General features: G+C 46.2%; 1 protein-coding gene across 1 annotated transcript in view; it reads right to left on the bottom strand.

The window, feature by feature from the left end:
- The window catches only part of PIGK (phosphatidylinositol glycan anchor biosynthesis class K), a 107,049-nt gene that overhangs the window by 55,786 nt on the left and 26,476 nt on the right, over window positions 1–24,787 (bottom strand). The window contains exons 7-9 of the mRNA XM_044301694.1: window positions 20,488–20,605; window positions 19,039–19,149; window positions 11,570–11,742 (exon numbers count right to left, since the gene is read on the bottom strand). Of these exons, the coding sequence (XP_044157629.1) occupies window positions 11,570–11,742; window positions 19,039–19,149; window positions 20,488–20,605 (402 nt within the window). The remainder of the gene's footprint in view (window positions 1–11,569; window positions 11,743–19,038; window positions 19,150–20,487; window positions 20,606–24,787) is intronic.

Here is a 24,787-nt window from a genome sequence, read left to right as displayed (position 1 = left end):
GCATCAGGAAACGACTATACAGCACTATAAGGTACTGTAAACAGCTTAATAGGCGATTTTTGGGTGACAGGTTCCCTTTAAGAGGGACTGAACTGATGCATCCATTCAGAATGCATTAGGATAAACTAATCAGTTCTTTTCCGGTATTGAGCCCCTGTGACGGAACTCAACACTGGAAAAGAAAACCGCTAGTGTGAAAGTGCCCTTAGCGGAGCATGCATGTGTTTTTAATGGACTGGAGAGGAGAAAGCTGCTGAAAGACACCTGACAGCAGCGGAACTCCAAAAAGATCAGGCGCTGAAATGTGCCCAATCCTCACCCCAACTTGATTCGTCAAGGGAGAGTTGGGAGAATCCCAAACACATCAGTCAGCTGGAACCGCCAAAACCAGTGGGGTCAGTGACAATCTAATATGTATGGGCTTGGCCGATTTCCTATATTGATGACCCATCAGATTGGCGGGGTCCAATATCAGATCTCTGGGCTCCTCCAACTCCTTTCACATCTGCGTTTTCAATTCCGCTATTGAGGTCCGTCATAGGATCTCAATAGCGGATGAAAATGCTTTAGTTTTGTCCCCATTCATTGTCAATGGGGACAAAACGGAACTGAACGAAACGGAGTCACCAGAATGCATTCCGTCCCATTAGGTTGCGCTCCCATCGCGGACAGAATAACTCTGCAAGCGTTTTTCTGTCACCAATGTGGTGCGGAGCAAGATGGATCCGTCCTGGCACACAATGTAAGTCAATGGGGACGGATCCGTTTTCTCTGACACAATAGAAAACGGATCCGTCCCCCATTGACTTTCAATGGTGTTCATGACGGATCCGTCATGGCTGTATAAAGACATAATACAACCGGATGCATGCGGTTGTATTTTTGTAACAGAAGCGTTTTTGCAGATCCATGACAGAGCCGCAAAAAACGCTAGTGTGAACGTAGCCTTACCTGCTCGCTGTCGACATCACAGTGGCGAGCAGTGTAATTACGGCTCATCCGTCCCATTCACTTCAATGGGAAGGAGCAAACGGTCTGTAACTGCTCCTTCTCATTGAAGTGAATGGGACTGAGGAGCCGTAATTACACTGCTCGCCGCTGCGATGTCGACAGGTGAACAAGTAAACCGTGAATAGGACCTGTTCTCTTCAAATAGCTGATCAGTGGAGGAGCAGAGAGTCGGACCCCCGCCGAGCTGATAATGATCAATATAGGTAACCAGCCACCCCTTTTTAAGTCACAGAAGTCAGGGAGCAGGAAGAGTGAAGGTGCGGCATTTTATTAGGCCAAGTTCACAATTCAGCTATTGAGTAGCATAGTACATAAGGCCGAAAAAAGACATCCGTCCATCCAGTTCAGTCTGTTATCCTGCAGGTTGATCCAGAGTAAGGGAGAAAAAAACTGAGGTAGAAGCCAATTTTCCTCACTTTAGGGGAATAAAAAGTTCCTTCCCGACTCCAATCAGGCATCAGAATAACTCCCTGGATCAACGACCCCTCTCTAGTAGCTATAGCCTGTAATATTATTACACTCCAGAAATACATCCAGGCCCCTCTTGGGACTCTCTTAGTGAGCTCACCATTTCCATCAGTGGTTGTGAGCCAAAACCAGTAGTGAAGCCTACAGAGATCTGCACCTGTTCTGTTTTTGACCCGCACCTGGTTTTGGCTCAGAATAAGGGGCCTGAATACAGGGGGTCCGCAATACACAGGCACCAGCCGTGTGTATCCCGCATCACAGATTCACTTCAATGGGTCCGCAATCCGGGAGATGCGGAACGGAGGCAGGGAACGGAAGCCCACGGAATGCTTCCTTGGGTTTACTGTACGTGCCTCCGCACCGCAAAATAGCAATGCATGCACTACTTTTTTGCGGTGCGGACCGTAGGATGCGGATCGCGGACCCCACTCAAGTGAATGGGTCCGCGATCTGCATGCGGCTGCCCCATGGTCAGTGCCCGTGCATTGCGGACCGTTCGTGGGCATGAGCCCTAACTGATGGAAATAACTGACCAAATAACTGAAGTGTGATCTTGGCCTTACTTGCTGGCAAGAGCACAAAGCCAACACAAGAACATTAGTATCTACAGGGAGTGCCATCTCTGTAGCATGTGGTAAATGGTACAATACCTGCAACCCCGAAGTCTCACAACTTCTATTGTAGCACAGAAGGCACAGACAGCAGTCCCATCTTTGACCACCAGAGGGCAGCAGACAAATGCACCTTTATTTTGAACGGAAACCTCTTTGCTCATTTCCGCTGAATTGTACCCGTTGCTCAAACAGTAACATTTCAACCGTTAATCTAATACTTAAGTTAAACCCGACCCATTGTAAATGCATGACACAGGCTTAAAGATCCTGCTCCGGCAGGAGCACGGCGGGTGCCTGGCTGTCAGAGCGCTGCCTCTACGGCACCAGGTGATCATGCTATTGCTGGTGCCCCCTGACATGGCAGAGCTCCTGGGTCCCAGCAACCCCAGAACAGCAACGCCAGTGGCCAATGTCCCAAAACAGGGGGCTTGTATAGACGCCTCAGTTACTGCAAATAAATGAAGTCGTACAACAGAACAAAGAAATAGTGTAGAAAAATAAAAAAAAAACATCGCCCCCCGCCAACCCAAACAGTCGCCAGAAACTACACATACGAAGTAGGGACAAGCGAATCATCTTCGGATGGAACATCCAAAGTCGATTTGCATAAAACGTTGTTTCAATACTGTTAGGAGCGAGCGCTCCCCGTACAGTATTAGAATGTATTGGCTCCGATGAGCCGAAATTATCTCTTCGCAAAGTCTGGCGAGACTTCGCGTAATAGTTTTATAAATTGATTTATACTGTAAAAAAAAATAACATTTCCCGAACTCCGGCTTGATTTCCTATTTTGTTTCGCCCGCTTTAAAACTTCGTATTACTAATAATAGGAAATCCACTCTAATACTTTATTTTAGTGCGAATTTTCAAATGTAAATATAAAGAACTATACAAAAAAAAAGGACACATTACCCCCCAAAAATTGAGAAAAAAAATCAATTTGGTAGCCTAAATAAAAACAAAAAGTTAAAAGCAATTAGACTGCTTCTTGCACAAAGTTGCTAAAAAAAAAAAAAAAAAAGCGTCTGGTCATTTAGGATAGAAACAGAGATGTTAACAGAGAATGTCAGAGTCTGGTCGGGGCCTGACGAGTAAAACAAACTCCGAAAATCACAGATCTCTTTCTATACTGGAAATGACACCCAAAGGAATACCGCTGATACATGCCAACACAGCTCCCCCTAGTGGTCACAGTTCTTAATGCAGGGAACAAATAAAAAAATCGGTATCAGGCGAGTCTAATGCAAGAACAACCTTTAGGCCTTGTTCACAGCACACATACCCATTGTTTTTAATGTGTTTGTCCATGGACGTCGATCAGACATGGAAATGTGAACGAGGCCATAGGCCCCTTGCATACCGCCAACTCGTCTGTGTTCCGTCGCCCTTGTGACTATACCCATTCGATTCAATGGGTGAGGCCAGGTTCAGACCGCACCCTTTCGGAAAGATGACTCATGTAAAGGTGCCCGCAAGTTTCCTTCAAGCACCATGTTTGCTACCTTTTTTTCTACAGTGTTTTTTAGCGCTTTTTTAATTGTATACTTAGAACAGGTGTTTCTTCAGGCAATAGTAAACCCCTATAGCGTTTACCAAGGGGAAAATGCCGGGAAAAGGCATAGTTACAGCGTTTTGACAAAACCACCAAAAATGCATACACGCAAGTCCAAAAAAAAAATCTGGCGGCAAAAATCTGCCCAAAAATGGTGCAAAATGGCATATCTCCACTTTTTTCTTGACATGCTCGACAAGGGGCTGGAGCTTATTGACAGCAGCGGCCCTACGATGGGGCCACAATTCTGGCATAAAAATTCAGGCTGCGTGCACACGAATGTTGATTTTTGTTTCCGTGTCCGTTTCATTTATTTATTTTTTGCGGATAGGATAAGGACCCATTTATTTCAATGGGTCCGCAAAAAATGCGGACAGCACACAGTGTGCTATCCGCATCCGTATGTCCGTTCCGTAGTCCCGCAAAAAATATAAAAAATAGAACATGTCCTATTCTTGTCCGTTTTAGGCATTGTTACAATGGATCCGCAAAAAAAAAAAAAAAATACGTCATCTGTTTTTTTGGGCGGATCCACAATTTGCGGACCGCAAAACATATACGGTCGTGTGCATGTAGCCTAAGACAACCAATAGTTGGTATAGATTTAGAGAAAAGTCTCAGCACCAGATTAATCATTCGGCCTGAGCCCCTGGGATAAATCTGGTGCAGGTGTAGACACCCGGTCCAACAGCTGGTGCATGTAAAATGCTGAAAAAACACTGTAAAAATAAGGCCGAATGCACACGGCCGTGAACGGTCTGTGGAATCCCGGCCTGGATTCCTGCTGACAGCAGGAGCGCACGGCGTCATTGGTTGCTATGATGCCGTGCGCTTCATGCCGCCGCAGCACCACAGTAATACACTGGCATGATCTATACAAGTGTATTACTGTAGTGCAGCGGCGGCATGAAGCGCACGGTGTCATAGCAACCAATGACGCCGTGCGCTCCTGCTGTCAGCAGGAATCCAGGCCGGGATACCACGGACCGCTCGCAACCGTGGAACAGGGCCTAAAACGGCAGCTAAAAAAAAATGCTGAAAACAGACAAAAAAATAATAATAATAATAATAAATAAATCCTGTGAAACCAGACTAAGAGCTCTTGCATATGAATATGTACCGCCTGTGCCGTGGATTAGGGAACGCAAACTACGGTTCCCAATGCATGGCACAGTCTGCGTGGCCTGCGCTGGCAGATGCATACCCATTCAACTTGAAAGGATCCTCGATCCGTCCGCACCACAAAAAAATAGGGCATGTTCTATTATTTTAAGGCGCACAGACTGGAGGTGGTCAGGCGCACAGACTGGAGGTGGTCAGGCGCACAGACTGGAGGAGGTCAGGCGCACAGACTGGAGGAGGTCAGGCGCACAGACTGGAGGAGGTCAGGCGCACAGACTGGAGGAGGTCAGGCGCACAGACTGGAGGAGGTCAGGCGCACAGACTGGAGGAGGTCAGGCGCACAGACTGGAGGAGGTCAGGCGCACAGACTGGAGGTGGTCAGGCGCACAGACTGGAGGTGGTCAGGCGCACAGACTGGAGGAGGTCAGGCGCACAGACTGGAGGAGGTCAGGCGCACAGACTGGAGGAGGTCAGGCGCACAGACTGGAGGAGGTCAGGCGCACAGACTGGAGGAGGTCAGGCGCACAGACTGGAGGAGGTCAGGCGCACAGACTGGAGGAGGTCAGGCGCACAGACTGGAGGAGGTCAGGCGCACAGACTGGAGGAGGTCAGGCGCACAGACTGGAGGAGGTCAGGCGCACAGACTGGAGGAGGTCAGGCGCACAGACTGGAGGAGGTCAGGCGCACAGACTGGAGGTCTGCTTACTGGTATAATTAGTTTGCGCATGAAAAAAAGGTGCAAATTTGCTGTGAAAAGTCGAACGCCTAGTTGAAAGTGTGACTTTTAATGCAAAAACAGTCACACTTTACCACTCCTACCTTTCGAATAAAAATATGCCAGCCTTGGAGTGGAGTGCCTGCTTTTTGTGCACATTTCAGTTCGTAAAAAAGGCGAACCTACATAAATATATTTTAAAAAGTGGCAAAAATTAGACAATTGCAGAATTAGTCTAAAACTTAAGAATTGTAAAACAAGGCGCAAATATCTCCAAAACTGGCGCACTTTCAGTAGTAAACGTGTCCAAAAATATAGACTTTTTTTAAATCAAAAACAGACGCAAACATTATAGTAAGGGCTCATTCACACGAACGTGTGAAGCCCGTGCTGTGGACCGCAATGCACGGGCACCGTCCGTGGGGCAGGGGCATGGGGATCGCAGACCCATTCACTTGAATGGGTCAGTGATCCTTCTGTTCCGCAAAAAGATAGAACTTGCTCTATCTTTTTGCGATGTGGAAGCACGGAACGGAACCCCAGAAAGCACTCCGTAGTGTTTCCGTTCTGTTCCACATCTCCGGATTTGCGGACCCATTGAAATGAATGGGTCCGCATCCGTGATGAGGAATGGCCGCGGAACGGTGCCCGTGTATTGCGGACCCGCAAATGTGGTCCGCAATACTGCAACGGGCATCACACGTTCGTGTGAACGAACCCTAAATGTACTGCCTGTGTTTTTACTATGATTACTGAGGTTCTTACATACACATTTAACTAATAAAAACAGCGTGGACACTAACCGCATCACAAAACAGTGACGAATCGCGGTAAAATCATGCCTGGCCTCTACCATGTGTTTCTTGTGGTTTCTTGTTCTATTGAGTTTTTCTTTTATACAGCAACTTCTCCGCAGCGTGTAAATCCCGACTTAGGCCTCATGCACGGGACAGTGTTTTCCATTCATGTGCCATCAGCATTTTTTGGTGACAGCACAGGGACCCGTTCACTTGTATGGGTCCACCCAAAAAATATGCCAACACACAGATGTCAGCCGTGTGCTTTCAGCTATTCTGGTCTGCATTGCAATACAAATATAGTCGTGTGCATGAGTGCTAACAGTAAGCATACTGTAGGGGTAAGTGGCCCGAAACATCGCCATACCTTCCCTTATGAAAATTAGGTTCTCTAATCCTGAGGAATGCTGGTTTTTGCCTTAGGCCTTGTTCACATTTCTGTGTCAGTTTCACATCCATGAAAAAAAGCATCAGTGTTTCGTCCGTGAAGGATCCGAGTGTCTGTTTTTTCCCTCCATGTGTCATCAGTGATTCACGGATGCTGCTCAGCTGCAAATTAAAGGGGACCTCTCCCCGCTCCTGACACTGCCTGTTTCAATAGCTTCATGCATCCCCCATGTAATAACAATTCTGGAGCATCTATTCTTATGGCTCTATGTTGTGCCATCCCTTTATTATTTCTACTAGAAGTTATGAGTGAATTGCTAGCAGTCTGCAGTAAGGGTCCAGAGGGGTGTAACCAGTTGGGGTGTGCCCCTGCACAGTCTGACAATGGCAGCACTGATTGGATAGAGTGTGTCGGTGCAGGTACACCCCCCCAAATGGTTACCACCTCTATGTACTAGTGTTGATCGTATATATATATATATATAAGTGAGAAAAAAAACCAAAAAGAGTGAGGATGATGGAGGAGAAGGTTTCAAAAGCGCCAAGGAGACTACTGGGTAGTGAAAAGAGAAGGAGAAGGCGAATGACCGTTCCCGAGGCAGCACCCTTGAATAGACAAAAAAAAAAATATATAAGTGTTTTTTCCCCTTTTTTCTCAACCTGCTAGTGTTGATCGAGCATGCTCGGCATATCGCGGTGTTCGGCTGAATACTGCGTGTGCTCAAGTCTCCTCCCCCGCAAGTCTCCTCCCCCGCTGTATGCTGGCCAATAAACGTGCAGGCAAGTACTTCCACTCACTAATGCCGTAGCCATGTTGGTCACTGGCATTACAGTGATTGGCTGCTATACAGCACCCGTTGACACGGGGTTCGGCTCAGTCTTAGTCAGGGAGAGCTGTGCTGTAGAAGGGACAGACAGTGTAGGGAACTGAATTTTATTTTTTTCTTAGGCAGGGTTGGTGTTAGAGACCCAAAAGTCCTTTTAAGGACTATAGTTGGGTCTGGCAGCAATATATATTAGCGCAACCTGCACTAAATAGCTTGCAGTTGTTTGGCCGCTGGTGACAGCGACATTACTTGCGCTACATCTCCAGTATAACGTTTGCGCATCCCAAATATCAGTGATATTCAGTTTAATTTGCGCATACACTTACAAAACCTGCGCTTCTGTACGTGTCACAGACTTTCAAGCATATATACCATTTAATATGCTGAAGGCGAGCAGTAAGGGACGGGGACGTGGCCGTGATGCTGATGGTGCACGCAGAGGCCGTGGCCGCAGTGGAACTGTGCCTGCTGCCAGAGCACAAGAAACACACTCATCCACGATACCTAGCTTCATGTCCCAGTTTGCAGGGCCCGACCAAGGAAATCAGCGCGTAGGCGCGGGATCTCGCTGAGGGGGGAGAGAAAACAGATGGGCGGGCAGAGGAAGAGGCTGGGCGGGGATAAGAGTCGAAGAGGCAGAGCTGCCTGGGCACCAACGCGGTGGACGCCGCCCTGGGCACTTGCGAGCCCTCATTTACATATGCATCAAAGTTTGTTTTTGGCAGTTTTACAAGTCCACAAAAGTATATAAAGGTACCGTCTTAATCATCTGTGTTGCGGCTACAGCGCTATGGGAACTGCTAAAAAGGGGTAAATGTGCTGACAGACTCCCTTTAATCCCTGGGTTCTCCCATTGACTTCCATTGTGCATCCCAAAGTGTTCTACTCGAGCGCCCCAATATCCCAAAGTGTTCCACTCGAGCGCCCCAATATCCCAAAGTGTTCCACTCGAGCGCCCCAATATCCCAAAGTGTTCCACTCGAGCGCCCCAATATCCCAAAGTGTTCCACTCGAGCGCCCCAATATCCCAAAGTGTTCCACTCGAGCGCCCCAATATCCCAAAGTGTTCCACTCGAGCGCCCCAATATCCCAAAGTGTTCCACTCGAGCGCCCCAATATCCCAAAGTGTTCCACTCGAGCGCCCCAATATCCCAAAGTGTTCCACTCGAGCGCCCCAATATCCCAAAGTGTTCCACTCGAGCGCCCCAATATCCCAAAGTGTTCCACTCGAGCGCCCCAATATCCCAAAGTGTTCTACTCGAGCCCCCGAATATCCCAAAGTGTTCTACTCGAGCCCCCGAATATCCCAAAGTGTTCTACTCGAGCGCCCCAATATCCCAAAGTGTTCCACTCGAGCGCCCCAATATCCCAAAGTGTTCCACTCGAGCCCCCGAATATCCCAAAGTGTTCTACTCGAGCCCCCGAATATCCCAAGTGTTCCACTCGAGCGCCCCAATCCCAAGTGTTCCACTCGAGCGCCCCAATATCCCAAAGTGTTCCACTCGAGCGCCCCAATATCCCAAAGTGTTCCACTCGAGCGCCCCAATATCCCAAAGTGTTCCACTCGAGCGCCCCAATATCCCAAAGTGTTCCACTCGAGCGCCCCAATATCCCAAAGTGTTCCACTCGAGCGCCCCAATATCCCAAAGTGTTCCACTCGAGCGCCCCAATATCCCAAAGTGTTCCACTCGAGCGCCCCAATATCCCAAAGTGTTCTACTCGAGCCCCCGAATATCCCAAAGTGTTCTACTCGAGCCCCCGAATATCCCAAAGTGTTCTACTCGAGCGCCCCAATATCCCAAAGTGTTCTACTCGAGCGCCCCAATATCCCAAAGTGTTCCACTCGAGCCCCCGAATATCCCAAAGTGTTCTACTCGAGCCCCCGAATATCCCAAAGTGTTCTACTCGAGCGCCCCAATATCCCAAAGTGTTCCACTCGAGCGCCCCAATATCCCAAAGTGTTCCACTCGAGCGCCCCAATATCCCAAAGTGTTCCACTCGAGCGCCCCAATATCCCAAAGTGTTCTACTTGAGCGCCCGAATATCCCAAAGTGTTCTACTCGAGCGCCCGAATATCCCAAAGTGTTCTACTCGAGCCCCCGAATATCCCAAAGTGTTCTACTCGAGCCCCCGAATATCCCAAAGTGTTCTACTCGAGCCCCTGAATATCCCAAAGTGTTCTACTCGAGCGCCCCAATATCCCAAAGTGTTCTACTCGAGCCCCCGAATATCCCAAAGTGTTCTACTCGAGCACCCGAGCACTTTGGTGCTCGACCAACACTACTCTGGACCCTTACTGCAGACTGCTAGCAATTCACTCATAACTTCTAGTAGAAATAATAAAGGGACGGCACAACATAGAGCCATAAGAATAGATGCTCCAGAATTGTTATTACATGGGGAATGTATGAAGCTATTAAAACAGGCATGTCAGGAGCGGGGAGAGGTCCTCTTTAATTTCTAAAGCATCTCCTATCAGTCTTCAATTAAAAACGGATGCAACATGGACCCATAGACTTCAATGGGCATGTTTGGTCCACATCACGGACCAAAGTAGTGCATGTCTCAGTTATTTTTTTTTTACTGACCTGCAGATCAGACACTATGTTCAATGGGACAGGTTCCTTGCAAAATGACTTGAATTATATCAAACCCCTGTTGCCCTCTTTCTTCTAGGGCAGCAGCAGATCAGTGAACCAGGGTGGTCACACTGTTTTTGCAAAAATATCCTGTAAAAATAATTAAAAAATATAAAAAAATCTTCCTTCTGCTGGCTTTTTGCTCCGTAAAATAAAAATGATAACCTTTCAATCTCCTTGCATCCTATTTTATATTAGCTCTCTCCGTTGAGACCAGTTTTCATTGCAGTTTTGAGTGGAAGCCTCAAAAAGGGTTCACTGGTTTATGCAATACAATGGCAAACCACAAGAGGGCGCACAAGACCAATGCAATAGTCCTAGTAAATGGAATGTAGTTTATTTTCCACGACCTCCTGATACTTATAATATTACATTATTAAAGACCATCGACGTACAGAACTGAGCTGTTTTTGTCTGTGTTGAGCCCCTCCATCGCTTGCATATTCTGGAGCTTGGATTACAGACTTTGGTTTACTTTTTAAAGAGGACCTGTCACCGCAAAATGCAGTGTAACCTGCTGGTGGCATGTAATAGAGCAGAAGGAGCCGAGCTGACTGATATACAGTTTTGTGGAAAAAGATTCAGCAAAACGTGTCATTTATGCATTTCAACCTCTGCTATTTCTGACTTCAGTTGTCCACATGGGAGGTCTTTTCAGGGAATGATAGCATTCCCTGTCTGTGTATATGTTTGTACCATGTTTTTTGGACTATAAGACGCACCTAGGATTTGGAGGAGGAAAATAAGAAAAAAAAAATGTTTTCCATCAGACCTCATGGCAGACCCCCTAATCAGATCCTCATTCTTCATCAGACATTAGGTCAGACCCCAAAATCAGACCCTCAAGCTCCATCAGCCTCACATCAAACCCCCCAACTTCTGCAGAGAGAGCATATCTAGAACTCCTTTACCACCCTTGTACATGACAGTCCATTTTACTCCGTCCATTTTAGAGCCTTGGATCAGCCTCCCATCAGACCCCCCCCCCCCCCCACCTACATCAGCCTCAGATCAAACCCCCCAGCCTCTGCAGAGAGGGGATATCTGGAACTCCTTTACCGCCCTTGTACATGACAGTCCATTTTACTCCGTCCATTTTAGAGCCTTGGATTAGCCTCCCATCAGACCCCCCCCACCTACATCAGCCTCAGATCAAATCCCCCAGCCTCAGCTCAGACCTCCATCAGAAATGAGATGGTCACAAAAAAATCCAGACATGCTGAATTTTGTGTTGTAGACTGCAACAGTGTCTTTTGCCAGCACATGGTCATCACTTAGGACTCCCATGGCGAGCCACACATCAGGGAGTCGCAAGTCACTGGTTTGCAACCACTGCTCTATGGGGTCCGGCGGGCATGTGGCGCTATTTGGCTCTGCCTGCCGGATGGCTGTGCCACAAGTGTGAAAGTAGCCTAAGTGTGCAATGTGATCAAATACCTTTTCTGTGCATCCTCTCGTTGGGGCTTCAGCACCACAGTTTTCTCGGTTAGCTCCACTTTCCTGACGCTGCCAAAGAAATCGGTAATAAGAACGGTTTGCGGTTCTCTCTGAAAGAGGTCAGTGCGATGGCCGGGCGTAGAAACACAGAGGCTCTTAGGACAGACTTGGAACTGCAAAGAGAATGACACCATAAGAAGAAATAGACTAAAAAAAAGCATAAAAGCTTGTCTGCGTAGTGAGCTAAACAAGAATGACCACTGGATCCATCACTTCACTGAAAAGGGCTCATATTATATTAAAAAGCACAAAAGCATCATAGAACTACTCACTGCTTGTGCGTTTCAAAAATGATACTTAGAATATAAAAGTTACAGGTCAACTACATCACACTTGGGGGCGCTGTTGCATTAGCATCTATGAAAAGAGATTGCTAAAAATAGTGGTGAAAAGTGGAACTGCAAGAAGTACCGCAGGATTGTGAAGCCATTGCCGAACAAACCGAAAAGATTGAAAATTTTAACAAAAATAAAGTGAAATCTGCTATACTGCAAAAAGGATAAAAGTATTCGTCTGAAGCCCATCTGTCAGCAGTTCTGTCCCTATGACACTGGCTGCCCTGTTACATGTGCGCTCGGCAGCTGAAGGCGTCCCGTGTTCATACGATTATCAGACCTTTCGTTGAAATATTGTCATCCTATATTAGAGACACATCAGACCTACTCCTTAGGGCTCATGCACACGAACGTATTTTATTTCCGTGTCCATTCCATTTTTTTTTAACGGACTGTATGCAGAACCATTACTTTCAGAGGGTCCGCAAAAAAAAGGAAGGCACTCCGTGTGCTTTCCATTTCTGTATGTCTGTATTTCTGTTCCGCAAAAAAACAGAACAGGTCCTATTATTGTTTGCATTACGGACACGGATAGTACTGTTCTATTAGGGGCCAGCTGTTCCGTTCTGCAAAATACAGAATGCACACGGATGTCATCCGTGTTTCCGTATTTCTTGCGGACCGCAAAATACATATGGTCGAGTGCATGAGCCCTTAGACTTGAGGGGATCTCATTAGATGATGAAATGCTTCTCACGTCAATTGATGTAGAAGCATTGTATAGTTCAATTCATCATCACCTGGGTCTTAAAGGGAACCTGTCACCGGGATTTTGTGTATAGAGCTGAGACATGGGCTGCTAGATGGCCGCTAGCACATCCGCAATACCCAGTCCCCATAGCTCTGTGTGCTTTTACTGTGTAAAAAAACTGATTTGATACATATGCAAATTAACCTGAGATGACTCCTGTATGTGAGATTAGTCAGGGACAGGACTCATCTCAGGTTAATTTGCATATGTATCAAATCAGGTTTTTTACACTGTAGTAAGCACTAGCAGGCAGGCCGGGCGGCCGTAACTCATGGAGGCGGAGCAGGCACGTGACCTCAGTGAGTTACGGCCGCCCGGCCTGCTAGTGCTTACAACAGGAGCGTGACGTGTACCGGTAAGTACGGTACACATGGGGAGCAGGGAGAGTGCAGTTTAGATGATTAACATTACGTATAATACATTACATACTGAGCGGCGGGGCCAGAGTACAGTGCCTGCACTGCACCGCCGCTCTCCCCGCCTACTACAGACCCTCCTCACTAATACATCGCAGTCTGCGATGTAAATTGCCAGCATTCGCCCCATAAGACGCAGAATTAGGGATCATGTCAATGACATTCTGAACAATAAGGACATATAAATGAGGCACATCATGGGAACACATCCTCCATTTGCTTTATGGGGATTCAGCATATACCCGCGATCCCGCGTGGGGGTGACTGGGACGGAGCTATCCTCAGAGCAGAGTCAAAATGGATATTTAGAATGAAGAGCGTTACCCCCGATGGTCTGAATGAAGAGCCTTTCTTCTAATCAGACGACATGAGACGTCCTAATTTTGCTCTTTTAAGCAATAATCATACCGCGAGTCTAAACTGGTGTTGTGTGATTTCAGATAGATCCTATAGGATAGCCTCTATTATATCTGGGTGATAGGCCCTTGAGGGCATCTGCTGGCGGCACCTCTATGTCGCCCTTCCATGACCCCTAGCGTGTCACCCACATATATGTATTTCTTCATCATGTAGCCATCAGCCTCCCCTTCTATATGCAGTAATCGCTGGTCTGTATATTATGAGGAATGCAGACTAAGGCTATATGCACACGACCGTTTTTTTTTTTTTTTTTTTTGTGGACCGCAAAACAAATGGATGACAATGCCCATCCTTGTCCACAAAACTGACAAGAATGGGACATGTTCTATTTTTTTTTGCAGGGCTACGGAACAGACATAATGATGCAGACGGTGTGCTGTCCGCACTTTTTGCGGACCTATTGGAATGAATGGGTCCGCATCCTAGCCGCAAAAAAAAACAAAACGGAACGGACGCGGAAACAAAATACGTTAGTGTGCATGTAGCCTAATAAGCATTTTTAGCTTGAGCTTTGCGCTGCCTCAGGTGTGGCTTTAGTTAGGCCCGACATACACAAACCTGACGGGGAAGCGTCCGTCATCCCCATGGCAGCTTCTCCGCTCCTCGTGCCGCTCAGCGAGTGAGGTGGGAGGGAGTTTGTGCAAATTATCAAGCTCTAGCCCTCCACCCCAGAATGGACGCCCGCATTGACGAGCCCTCATTATGGGCGGGACTTGGTGCTTAACCCTTTCAAGCCCAGAGGTTTTAAGTTTTTTTTTTTTTTTGCGTTTTTGTTTTGCGCTCCCTGCCTTCCCAGAGCCATAACTTTTTTATTTCTCTGTTCCCATAGCCATGTGAGGGCTTGTATTTTGCGGGACAAGTTGTACTTTCCAACGCCACCATTTAATATTGCATATGATGTAGTGGGAAGCGGGGGGAAAAAAATCCAAATGGGGTGAAATAAAAGAGAAAAAAAAAAAAAAAAAAAAAAAGCACTTCCATCACAGTTTTACTTTTTTGATTACGACGTTCGATGTGCGATAAAACAGACCGGTTACTTTTATTCTACAGGTCAGTACGAATCTGGCGACACCTTACATGTATAGTTTTTCTTGCATTTTGATAGTGCTAAAAAATAAATAAAAAAAAGTGGGGGGAAAAAAAAGGTCATTTTTTTGTCGCCATATTTTGACCCCTATAACTTTTTTGTAGTTATGTGTACGGAGCTGTGTGGGGGCTCATTTTTTGCGGGGCGATCTGAACTTTTCATTGTTACCATTCTGGGATGTGTATGACTTTTTGAACACTTTTTATTAAAAAAAAAATTGTAGAAAATGATGCGACCAAAAACAAAAAAATCTGCCATTTGGACGCTTTTTTCTGTTTTGTCGTTTGCCATATGGGGAATATATTTTTATACTATGGGCGTTTTCAGACATCGCGACACCCATGATGTGTATTTTATTTATTTTGGGAAAAGGGGGGCAATTAGATTTTTTATTTGTACTTAATTTTATTTTTTTTTACACCTTTTTTATAGTTCATTCACTTGCATTGGAATCTATACCCAGCCAGAGCTATTTGACCCTTTACTGTACCTGGACTACTGAATATTCTGAGCACTTATTGTATCAATGATGTTTTAAATAATTAAGTAAAAGTTTAGTTTTATATTATTTAGTATAAGGAGATCCCAGACAACTGTATTAAATATCCATGTTCATATGTTGCCACATTACTAAGAAAAATGAAGTTGTAATATATTCAAATGAGCCTTTAGGAGCAATGGGGGAGTTACCATTCCACCTAGAGGCTCAGCTCTCTCTGCAACTGCTGCGCCCTCTGCATTTTGACTTTAGGATCACAATCACGTTCACACTGCCTGGCCCTGGCAATCACAGTGCAGAGGGCGCGGCAGTTGCAGAGAGAGCTGAGCCTCTAGGTGTAATGGTAACGCCCCCGTTGCTCCTAGAAGCTCATCTGCATCTATTAAAACATAATTTCTCTCAGCAATGCGGACACATATGAACATGGGACCAACACAGATGCCTTCAGCTGCCAAGCGCACATGAAACAGGTCAACCAGTGTCATAGGTGCAAATCTGCTGACAGCCGCCCTTTAAAACCATGTCGACCTCTACAATTTATTAATTGCCCCAGTGTATCAAAAATGAGAAGAAAAAAAATATTTGGCAACTCTGCAAAAAGCCTTTATTAAAAATGTCATACTGTTTTCTATGTACAACACTGTCTATGTGTCTGCTTGGTTACAGACCACACTATGTAGTCGGATCCTGCAGCCCCCGACCTCTTGCATATATAACTAGAGAATCAAGCAGTCGGGATGGAAGAATGTAGAATGACTGCAGGATCTGACTACTCCGTTTGTTTGTAGTCTGTTACTATGGAGAATCACTGGTCTGCAGCGGCACTGCAGATAAAAAACGGTGGGAGATTTTTTTTACTCCTTTTTGTATTTTAGATGCGCTGGAGCAATACTAGTGCCTAAAGGTAATCTTTCTATAGAACGCCGCAACTTCTAGCAGTCCTGTCAATGTGAAAGAGCCCAAATATTCCGACATATTTATTATCAGGTGGTGACCCTACAGGAAGGTGCCAATCCTCAGCAGGTATCGCAGTTTAGCAGCGCTTATTCCCTGCCTCATCCCCTAGCCTTGCCGTAAATCGTATAAGACGTGTTCATGGCCGGGAGCCCGGTCTAAGTTGTCACTTTCTTCTTAATAGCCGGATAAAATACCAAGAAGAAATAAAGCTGTAGAACGACCAGAATACATCGGCGCGTTGTAAAGATTTCATGTCCCTCACCGGGGTCGTAAATACTTAAAAATATAAATGCACTTTTTGCTCCTCCTGACATATACTTTGTTGGGTTGTGCGAGGTGGGAGTCTCCTTTGAAGATAAAGCACGTCTCAAACGTTTGAAATCTCGTTTCAGGAGACGTTGCCCTGCTGGATGTCTCACCCAGCGCTGGGGGTCCCTTCACAGAAGCGGCTGCTTTTCTCGCCGCGTTGGAAGGCTGACAGCTAAAAGCAGTTTACCAATTCTCTCTCATGTGTAGCACTGAGGCGCGCGCCCCGCTTTCATCTCTGCTCCGTGCCTCCTTCTGTTTGAGGAGGTAAATTTATGCAGAAGAATCACGAGACATATGGACACTGCTGCCTCCACCGGAAGGATTAAAGGCTTCTACTGAACAAGTGAAGAAAAATATCACAATGGATTTTACTTGCTATGTAAACACTACAGAAATGACACCGCTGATATAGGATTTTTTTTGTAGGGTGTGGGTATTAAAGGGTAGGTCCCACTTTTATAAACCTACACTAATACAGTAATGACATGCATGCAACAATCGCTTAAAGGGCATCTGTCAGCAGATTTGCACCTATGACACTGTCTGACCTGTTACATGTACACTTGGAAGCTGAAGGCATCAGTGTTGGTCTCATGTTTATATGCGTCTCATTTACTAAGGAAAATTATATTTTATTATATGCAAATGAGCCTCTAGGAGCAAAGGGGGAGTTACCATTACTCCTAGAGGCTCTGCTCTCTCTGCAACTGCCGCGCCCTCTGCACTGTGATTGACAGGACTAGATGTGATCACGTTTACACTGTCTGGTCTCGTCATTTAAAGTGCAGAGGGAGCGGCAGTTGCAGAGAGAGCAGAGCTTCTCGGTAATGGTAAATGCCCCCTTGGCTTCTAGAGGCTCATTTGCATATATTAAAATATAATTTTCCTTAGTAAAGGAGACACATATGAACATGGGACCGACACAGATGCCTTCAGCTGCCAAGCGCACATGTAACAGGTCAGCCAGTGTCATAGGGACAAAACTGCTGACAGATGCCCTTTAAAGGGGTATTCCCATCCAATAAAGTGATGGCATATCACTAGGATACTGTATCACTTTATGACAGGTCATGGTCCAAACTATTTGCTGGCCAGCCGGATGCGCCACTGTGCCGATGGGATTTCTAAAAGTTGGACCTTGACCCATCATAAAGTCATGGCCTATGCTAGCGATATGACATTATTTTGTGAAATGTGAATAATCCTATTACATGTTTAAAGGCTATGTACACCTTTGGGGGCAATTTTTTTTAATTATTGCATTGTAGTTACTTTGAGCTAAAAATAATTTTTTAAATTGGTCTTTATTAAAAATAAGGAACCTTTTTTCAGCAGAGAGCTGAGATGCTCTAGCAGCAACCTCTGGATTTTCTATCTTTTCCGTGAGACCAGGAGCAGACAGACTCCTTATCCCTGCTGATAAAAACACTCATTATAGCGGAGTTATCTTACTGATAAGAACGTGGATTATGGTAAATAAGTGTAGTTTGGAGATAAGGGTTGAACTGGCACAAAGTACCAGTCACACGGCTAGAAAAACAGTTCACCATTTGTGACAGAACAGCTCAATAAGGTCAAATTATTTTTATCCAAAAAAAGAGCAGGCAATCACAAAAAAAAAAAAAGGTGTACATGGGGTTCTCCAGAAGTAACATATTGACGACTTATCCTCAGGATAGGTCATCAATATCTGATTGGTGGGGGTCTGACTTCCGGCACCCCGTTCGATCAGCAGTTTGAAGAGGCCGTGGGGCTACAGCCTCTTCCTAGAACTGCAACGTCACATTCATCAGTCACAAGGCCTAGGATGTGGACACAGGTAGACCCAAGAGCTGAAGTGGCACAGGGGGAGTGAAAGAGCCAGAACCATAGGCAGGGATAGGGCCAGTATGATTCCCTCAGCAGAACCAACCACATTGGAAGAAGGGGGGGGGGGGGGGGGGGGTCTGCCCAAAAAGCACCATTGGTTCTATGGTACATTATGCCCATTGAGATCTTGCACTTCCATAGTCTGATGGCTTAAATGAGTACCAGTCAGCAAAAGGGGACACAACCGCTGGAATTCGGATGGTTTCCACTTTCTAATATAAAATCGGTCGCAAATCTGGAATTTGTATTAAAATATTTCCCCCCCCATTTGGATTCTAGCAGCTCCATTCACTATTACTGTAAGACCAGTGTAACTGCCCAGTGTTTTCCTAGAATTGTACATTTGCTTTTAACACAATTAACGGCGTCCTATAGAAGAGACGACAAATAATAAAGCGTTTTAATGTAGGTCAGGGAGAGAGGCGAGGATGCGTCTGTGTTTACACCTCCTCGCCCAGTTCTCACATTGGGAGTTCATTAAAGATCCGCGAGATAACATAAAACCTGTCTGTGTGGGCTGCGAGCTGAGAAATCTGCACGAGCCAAGAGCGAAGAGCAGAAGCGGCCTCCACAGATCGGCAGAGGCGGCAACACGCGACAAATACCGGCTCGTCATCTGTTAACCCCTTCAGAAAGGAGAAAGCAAGTGTATGCTGGATCTCCCTTAGGGATGCCATACGTAAACGTCTCTGGTCAAATTCAAAATTTTCGATATCAAACTCAGAGAACCTAAAACGCGTTACAAAAGACGAAGAGCAGAACTTACCAGATCGTTCATGTTGTTCTGACTGGCAGGGTGGATTTCCTCCAAAAATTCCAAGACATAAAACGTGTATCTGTCCATGAGGTGAACTCCGATGGCCATGTCCGGTTGGTGCTGACGGAGAGAAAGATCCAGTTATTTTTACAATCACATTACAAAAACTAAGTAATGAACATAATGAAATACATCAGGACAGTGTAATAGAGGAACACCAGTAGCCATGGGGGTCTCTCCACCTTCAGCCTGACAGTCTCCATGTTTATGGAGGTACTCTGCCCTAGAAGCAAAGCTTTCCAGGAAAGAATACAGTTGTACGTAGATATCACTTTTCAGTCATCTCATTATCATCACAGGCAGGATTACAATGACTATGGTATCACTTATATATAGATATCATGATTGTACCATTTACAATAGTTGAGGATCATAGTTTATGTACCCCCCCTTCCTGCACAAGTCAGACACAGAACTCCTTTCTATTGTGCCCTATGGTCTTTAAATGCTGTTAACTGCAGTTCAGACAAGATGGCGGCCTCCATAATAGTGTACACAAATAAGAGAGTCTAAAAGGAACGTGCCTTCCAACTGCAAAAGGGCTAATTTGCTAAGGCCTGTACTACACAGGCCGAGTGAGCAAGTGATTGTCAGGGAGGAAAACGTTCCCTCCTGGCAATGGCCTGCTTGCTAGTGGAGGAGACCGCTGCTACTACATGCGGCAAGCTCCTTCGCAGCAAGGGGAGGAGCGATGCTATCTCATCGCTCGTCCCCATGCTGTATAGCATTTTGCCGCCTGCAAACGATTATTTTTGTACATATGGATTGCCCGATGAACGAGCGGTCGCTCGGTTATAGTACAATCAGTGGCAGTATCTCACTACAAGATGATCGCTAACGAGCGTTCATATTAGCGGTTGTTAGCGATCACCTGCCGAAAAATCATCAGATGTAATACAGCCTTAAAGGGGTTATCCAACCCCTATAATAACCCCCCCCCCCCCAGTGCCTGGGCCCCTTGTATACATTATACTTACCTGATCGCCGACACCTGCGTCGCTCCAGATCCCTGCACGGCCGCCGCTGCATCTCCCCATCATGCGCATCAAAACATCCAGCGACAGGGGGCGCAAGCCAATAGCAGTCTGCGACGGGGACAAGCCTCTCTAGCATAGCGGGTGACGCTAGGGAGGCTCGTCCCAGTCGCGTCCTGCTATTGGGTGCTCCACCCGTTGCCGGATGTTTTGATCCGCATGATGGGGAGATGCAGCAGCGGCCGTACAGGGATCTGGAGCGACGCGGGTGCCAGGGTGCAGATAAGTATAATGTCTACGAGGGGCCAGGCATTGGGGATGGGGTCATTATAGGGGTTATCCTATCAGAAGTCTGGGAAAGTTGGGTGAGCCCCCTTGTAATTGGCATTTACTCCCAGACAGTGTGGGGGAGGGAGGTACTCACAGACAGAGAGTCTTCTCCAACTTGGCTGCTTGCGAGAGCGATGATGTTCGGTGAATAAAACCGCTCGTACATGGAGGCTCCTTGACAAGTATCAATTATAAACAGCAATTCATTGTACCTGGAAACAAACACAGCGATCAGTATCCGAGAGCGCAAAACACATTCATTACCAAGTCATCCTTCTCTTCCTGCAGTTACATCACCGACTGACAGCCGCATTGTTTTTTAATACAGTAGGAGCGAAAACTTTACATCTTACACTACAGATGGGAGGAACACAAGCTAGTAGACTCATTCCAATTTCTGGGATTTTCTAATCTTACGTAAATGGAAGCGGTTTTCCAGGATTCAAATATTGGTGACCTATCCTCAGGATAGCTACAAAAACAAAATGGCTGCACACTATTATATATACAGACAATAGAGTTAAGAAATGGGGTCATTCTAGATAAAAGTGATACAATACCGACTATAAATGAGTATACATGAATAATGGAAGCTCTTAGCGCACATACGTGTCGGGCCCATCTACCAGGCGTCAAGGTGGCTTCCGCTGCATTCTTTTCCATAGGAATGTATTAGTGCCAAAATACCGGAATGCCGGACCAGTCCTTCCAGTCTGCGCATTTTCAGACCGAAAAAAAGGTGAAAAAAATAAATGCCGGATCCGTTTTGCCGGATGACACCGTAAAGACGGATCCAGCATTGCAATGCATTTTTAAAGGGAATCTGTCACTAGCAATTTACCTTTTTTTTTTTTTTCATGAATCCATGTTTAACAGAGTACCTGTTTCCATCTGTTTCCATCTGTGAGTCTTGTCATTTCTTAAAAAAAAATAAAAAATTGATTCTTCTGATATGTAAATGACGCTGTAAGGAGCCCAGAGGGGCGTTATTCTTTCTCCACAGTGCCCAGGAACGCCCCTCTGAAGTGCAGTGCCCGCCTAAGTTTGAAAACTAATAACGCCTCCAAGTTCATCTAAATCGCCTCCCAGAGGCGCGGCTAAGTGCTCAACAACCACCCCCCCCCAGCGCCGCGCTCTATGGTAAACACCCCGATCCTCCTCTCGCCGGCATCCCAAATCCCGCGCAGTGCCGTCAGTCATCTTATCATAGCGCAGGCAATCGCCGGCACGGGATTTGGGATGCTGGCGAGAGGAGGATCGGGGTGTTTGCTGCAGAGCGCGGCGCTGGGGGGGGGCTGGGGGTGTTGAGCACTTAGCCGCGCCTCTGGGAGGCGATTTAGATGAACTTGGAGGCGTTATTAGTTTTCAAACATAGGCGGGCACTGCACTTCAGAGGGGCGTTCCTGGGCACCGTGGAGAAAGAATAACGCCGCTCTGGTCTCCTTACAGCTTCATTTACATATCATAAGAATCGATTTTTTGAAGAAATGACAAGACTCACAATCAAAAGAACAACACAGATGGAAAACAGGTACTCTGTTAAACATGGATTCATGAAAAAAAAAATTGGGTAAATTGCTAGTGACAGATTCCCTTTCAGTCTTACTAATGCCATCAGTTTGCATCCGTTTTGCCGGATCTGGCTGGCAGGCAGTTCCGGCACCGGAAATGCTTGCCGGATCACTCTGCCGCAAGTGTGAAAGTAGCCTAACCCCTTCAAACTCCTGATCGGTAGATCTGTTGGGAGTCAAACATCCACTGATCTGATCCCGAGGAGGGTTATTCCCATCATGTAAATTGATTGCAGATCAATTTATGATTGCTTGAGGCGCAACCATTGGGACTCCCACCGATCCTAATTTAGCGCTGCTAGGTTTTCCCTGCACAGAGCTGCCCTGACCACCTGGCTGTGCAGGAAACTGCAGTCGGTCTTCGGGCAACATCCGTGTGGATTCCGCAGACGGATCCAGACCCATTCAACTTGCACTACTGCACTACTTTTTTGCGGCATGGAAGCACGGAGAGAAACCTCACAGATGCACTCTGTAGTGCTTCCGTTCCGGACCTTCTGGATTGCGGACCCATTCAAGTGTATAGGTCCGCATCCGTGATGCGGTGTAAAAAAGAGCCGGGGCCTATATATTGTGGACCCGCTGTTTGCAGGCCGCAATACGGGCCTAGCCGGCACACAGTCGCGTGCATGAGCCTTAATAACGTTTTTTTTATTTTTTATGCTTCAACTCCTTTTTAAAACCCTTGAATTGAAAGACAAATCTCCCAGATGTTCACAGTCTCCAAAACAGGCCCCTTCCCCATAGACCAAGGTGTGACTAGGGAGCAGCACACAGAGCCTTGTGTGTACATAGTGTTGTTATACCCCCATATGTAGCAGTAGAAGGCATCTTTAAATGCCCTACCCTCTGAGACGACTGTGCTCTTCTGTCCCGGCCTGTACAGCAAAGCCGACAAATAAGCTTCAGAAAATGGGAATATCAACTTATCACTCTAGTGGCCAATGTGATTATTATCATATTTATTTTTTTTATATACGTTTAATATAAAACAGATAAAAGTAATGTAGGGAAATAACATATCATTTATAAGGGAGAGAGTGGAAAAGACCATATATTTTTATGTAGAACATGTTAGCAAATGGTTTAATGTTTCTATGACAACCTCGGCTTTCAATTATCTAGAATCCAGCAAGACCTCAAGTGGGTGTGAAGAAGATACTCACTTACTTGTTTAACCCCTTTCTACCTTGCATCTGGTACTTAAGGCCCAACGCCATATACCTACAGCTGACCACCCTGCTGCCACTGCAGGAATTGGAAATAATTCCAATTTCTACTATTTAACCCCCCAGTCAAGTCTAAGTAGCTAGACAGGAGAAGAGCGGACCCTCTGCCACACTAACAGCACCCCCACGACAAGATTACTGGGTGCTGATTAGTTGTCATGGCAGTTGGAAACCTTTATAAAAAATTTTTTTTAAAAGGCGTCCATGGCTGTCTTGTGTATGTGCCTATTTGGCCCCGCCAAAAGCCGGGTCTAAGGGTCCATTCACACGTCCGCAAAATGGGTTCGCACCCGTTCCGCAATTTTGCGAAACGGGTGCGGACCCATTTACTTTCAATGGGGCCGCAAAAGATGCACACAGAACACCGTGTGCTGTCCGCATCCGCACTTCTGTTCCGCAGCCCTGCAAAAATAATCCAAAAAATTAATCCAATATGTCCTATTCTTGTCCGCAGCCACGGACAAGAAAAGGCATTTCTATCATAGTGCCGGCCATGTGCGGTCTGCAAAATGCGGACCGTACATGGCCAGTGTCCGTGTTTTGCGGATCTGCAATTTGCAGACCGCACAACAGTTGTGGACGTGTGAATGGACCCTAACAGGTTCCCTGTCTGTGAAACGCTGATACAGGAGTATCGCAGCAGATTACATGAAAAACCTGAAAATTGCAAGATGTTCCCCAGTGAGACAAAAAATAATAAAAATAAAAAATTTATAACCAAAGTTGACGGAATTGCTGTTTTTTTCTTCCTCCGCTCAAAAAAAAAAAAAAAAGGAAGAAGGCTTGCATGGTAATGTTTAGGACTCTACTTCTTTGGAGTCACAGAGTACCAGACGATTTATTCCAAAGACACTATATGGTACACAATGTACTGACATGTCTGTGTCACTGCGTTCCTAGCAATCTATTCAACAAACTGAAGATGAATGTCATGACGGCGGTCGTCAGCTCCTCTGTCTCTGGGTTCCGGCACTCCGACCTGTCAGCTTTCATCTACTCCTTCCCTCACTGCTTGTAGGGCTCACTCTTCCTCCGGTTATTAAAGGGCCCAGGTGCACACACATGTCCTAATCTTCTCCAGCCAATGGCTGGCTACCCTAGGGGAAGGAGCCTGAGCAATAGGTTCTAGTCTGCTGGTGCCTTGCAAGGGTGTGCTGGTTCTAGGTTTGTCTGCCCGTGTACAGACTTTGGCTTGCTTCTTGGATTTTATCCATCGCTGTCTGACCTGACCTCTGCCTAATTTTGGTTTTCACCCTGAACTGCCGCATCCCGTTTACTGGATCTCAGAAACTCTGCCTGCCTTGACCTCGGCCTGTAACTCACTAGTTTTCCTGGGTCAGCCGTCACTTGAACAGAGACTACTCCAAAGGGTAGTGGCCTGGTGGTTCCCCTGCAGCAGGGTTCAGATCCCTGTACAGGACTAAGAGGGTGAATACAAGGGGGGTTGGTCAATATCTGCTTATAGTTTGTTTAAAACATACAAAATAGCAGTAGATGAATTGCTAGGATTACGATTCATAGATAGATGATAGATAGATAGATGATAGATAGGACAGTCACATAGAGAGGGATATAGATGAGCCAGACGTGAGAG

The sequence above is a fragment of the Bufo gargarizans genome, chromosome 7, assembly GCF_014858855.1.
Source record: "Bufo gargarizans isolate SCDJY-AF-19 chromosome 7, ASM1485885v1, whole genome shotgun sequence".
In the NCBI taxonomy this organism is placed as follows: domain Eukaryota; kingdom Metazoa; phylum Chordata; class Amphibia; order Anura; family Bufonidae; genus Bufo; species Bufo gargarizans.
The sequence above is the reverse complement of the archived record's forward strand: the minus strand, read 5'-3'. Positions and strand labels throughout refer to the sequence as shown.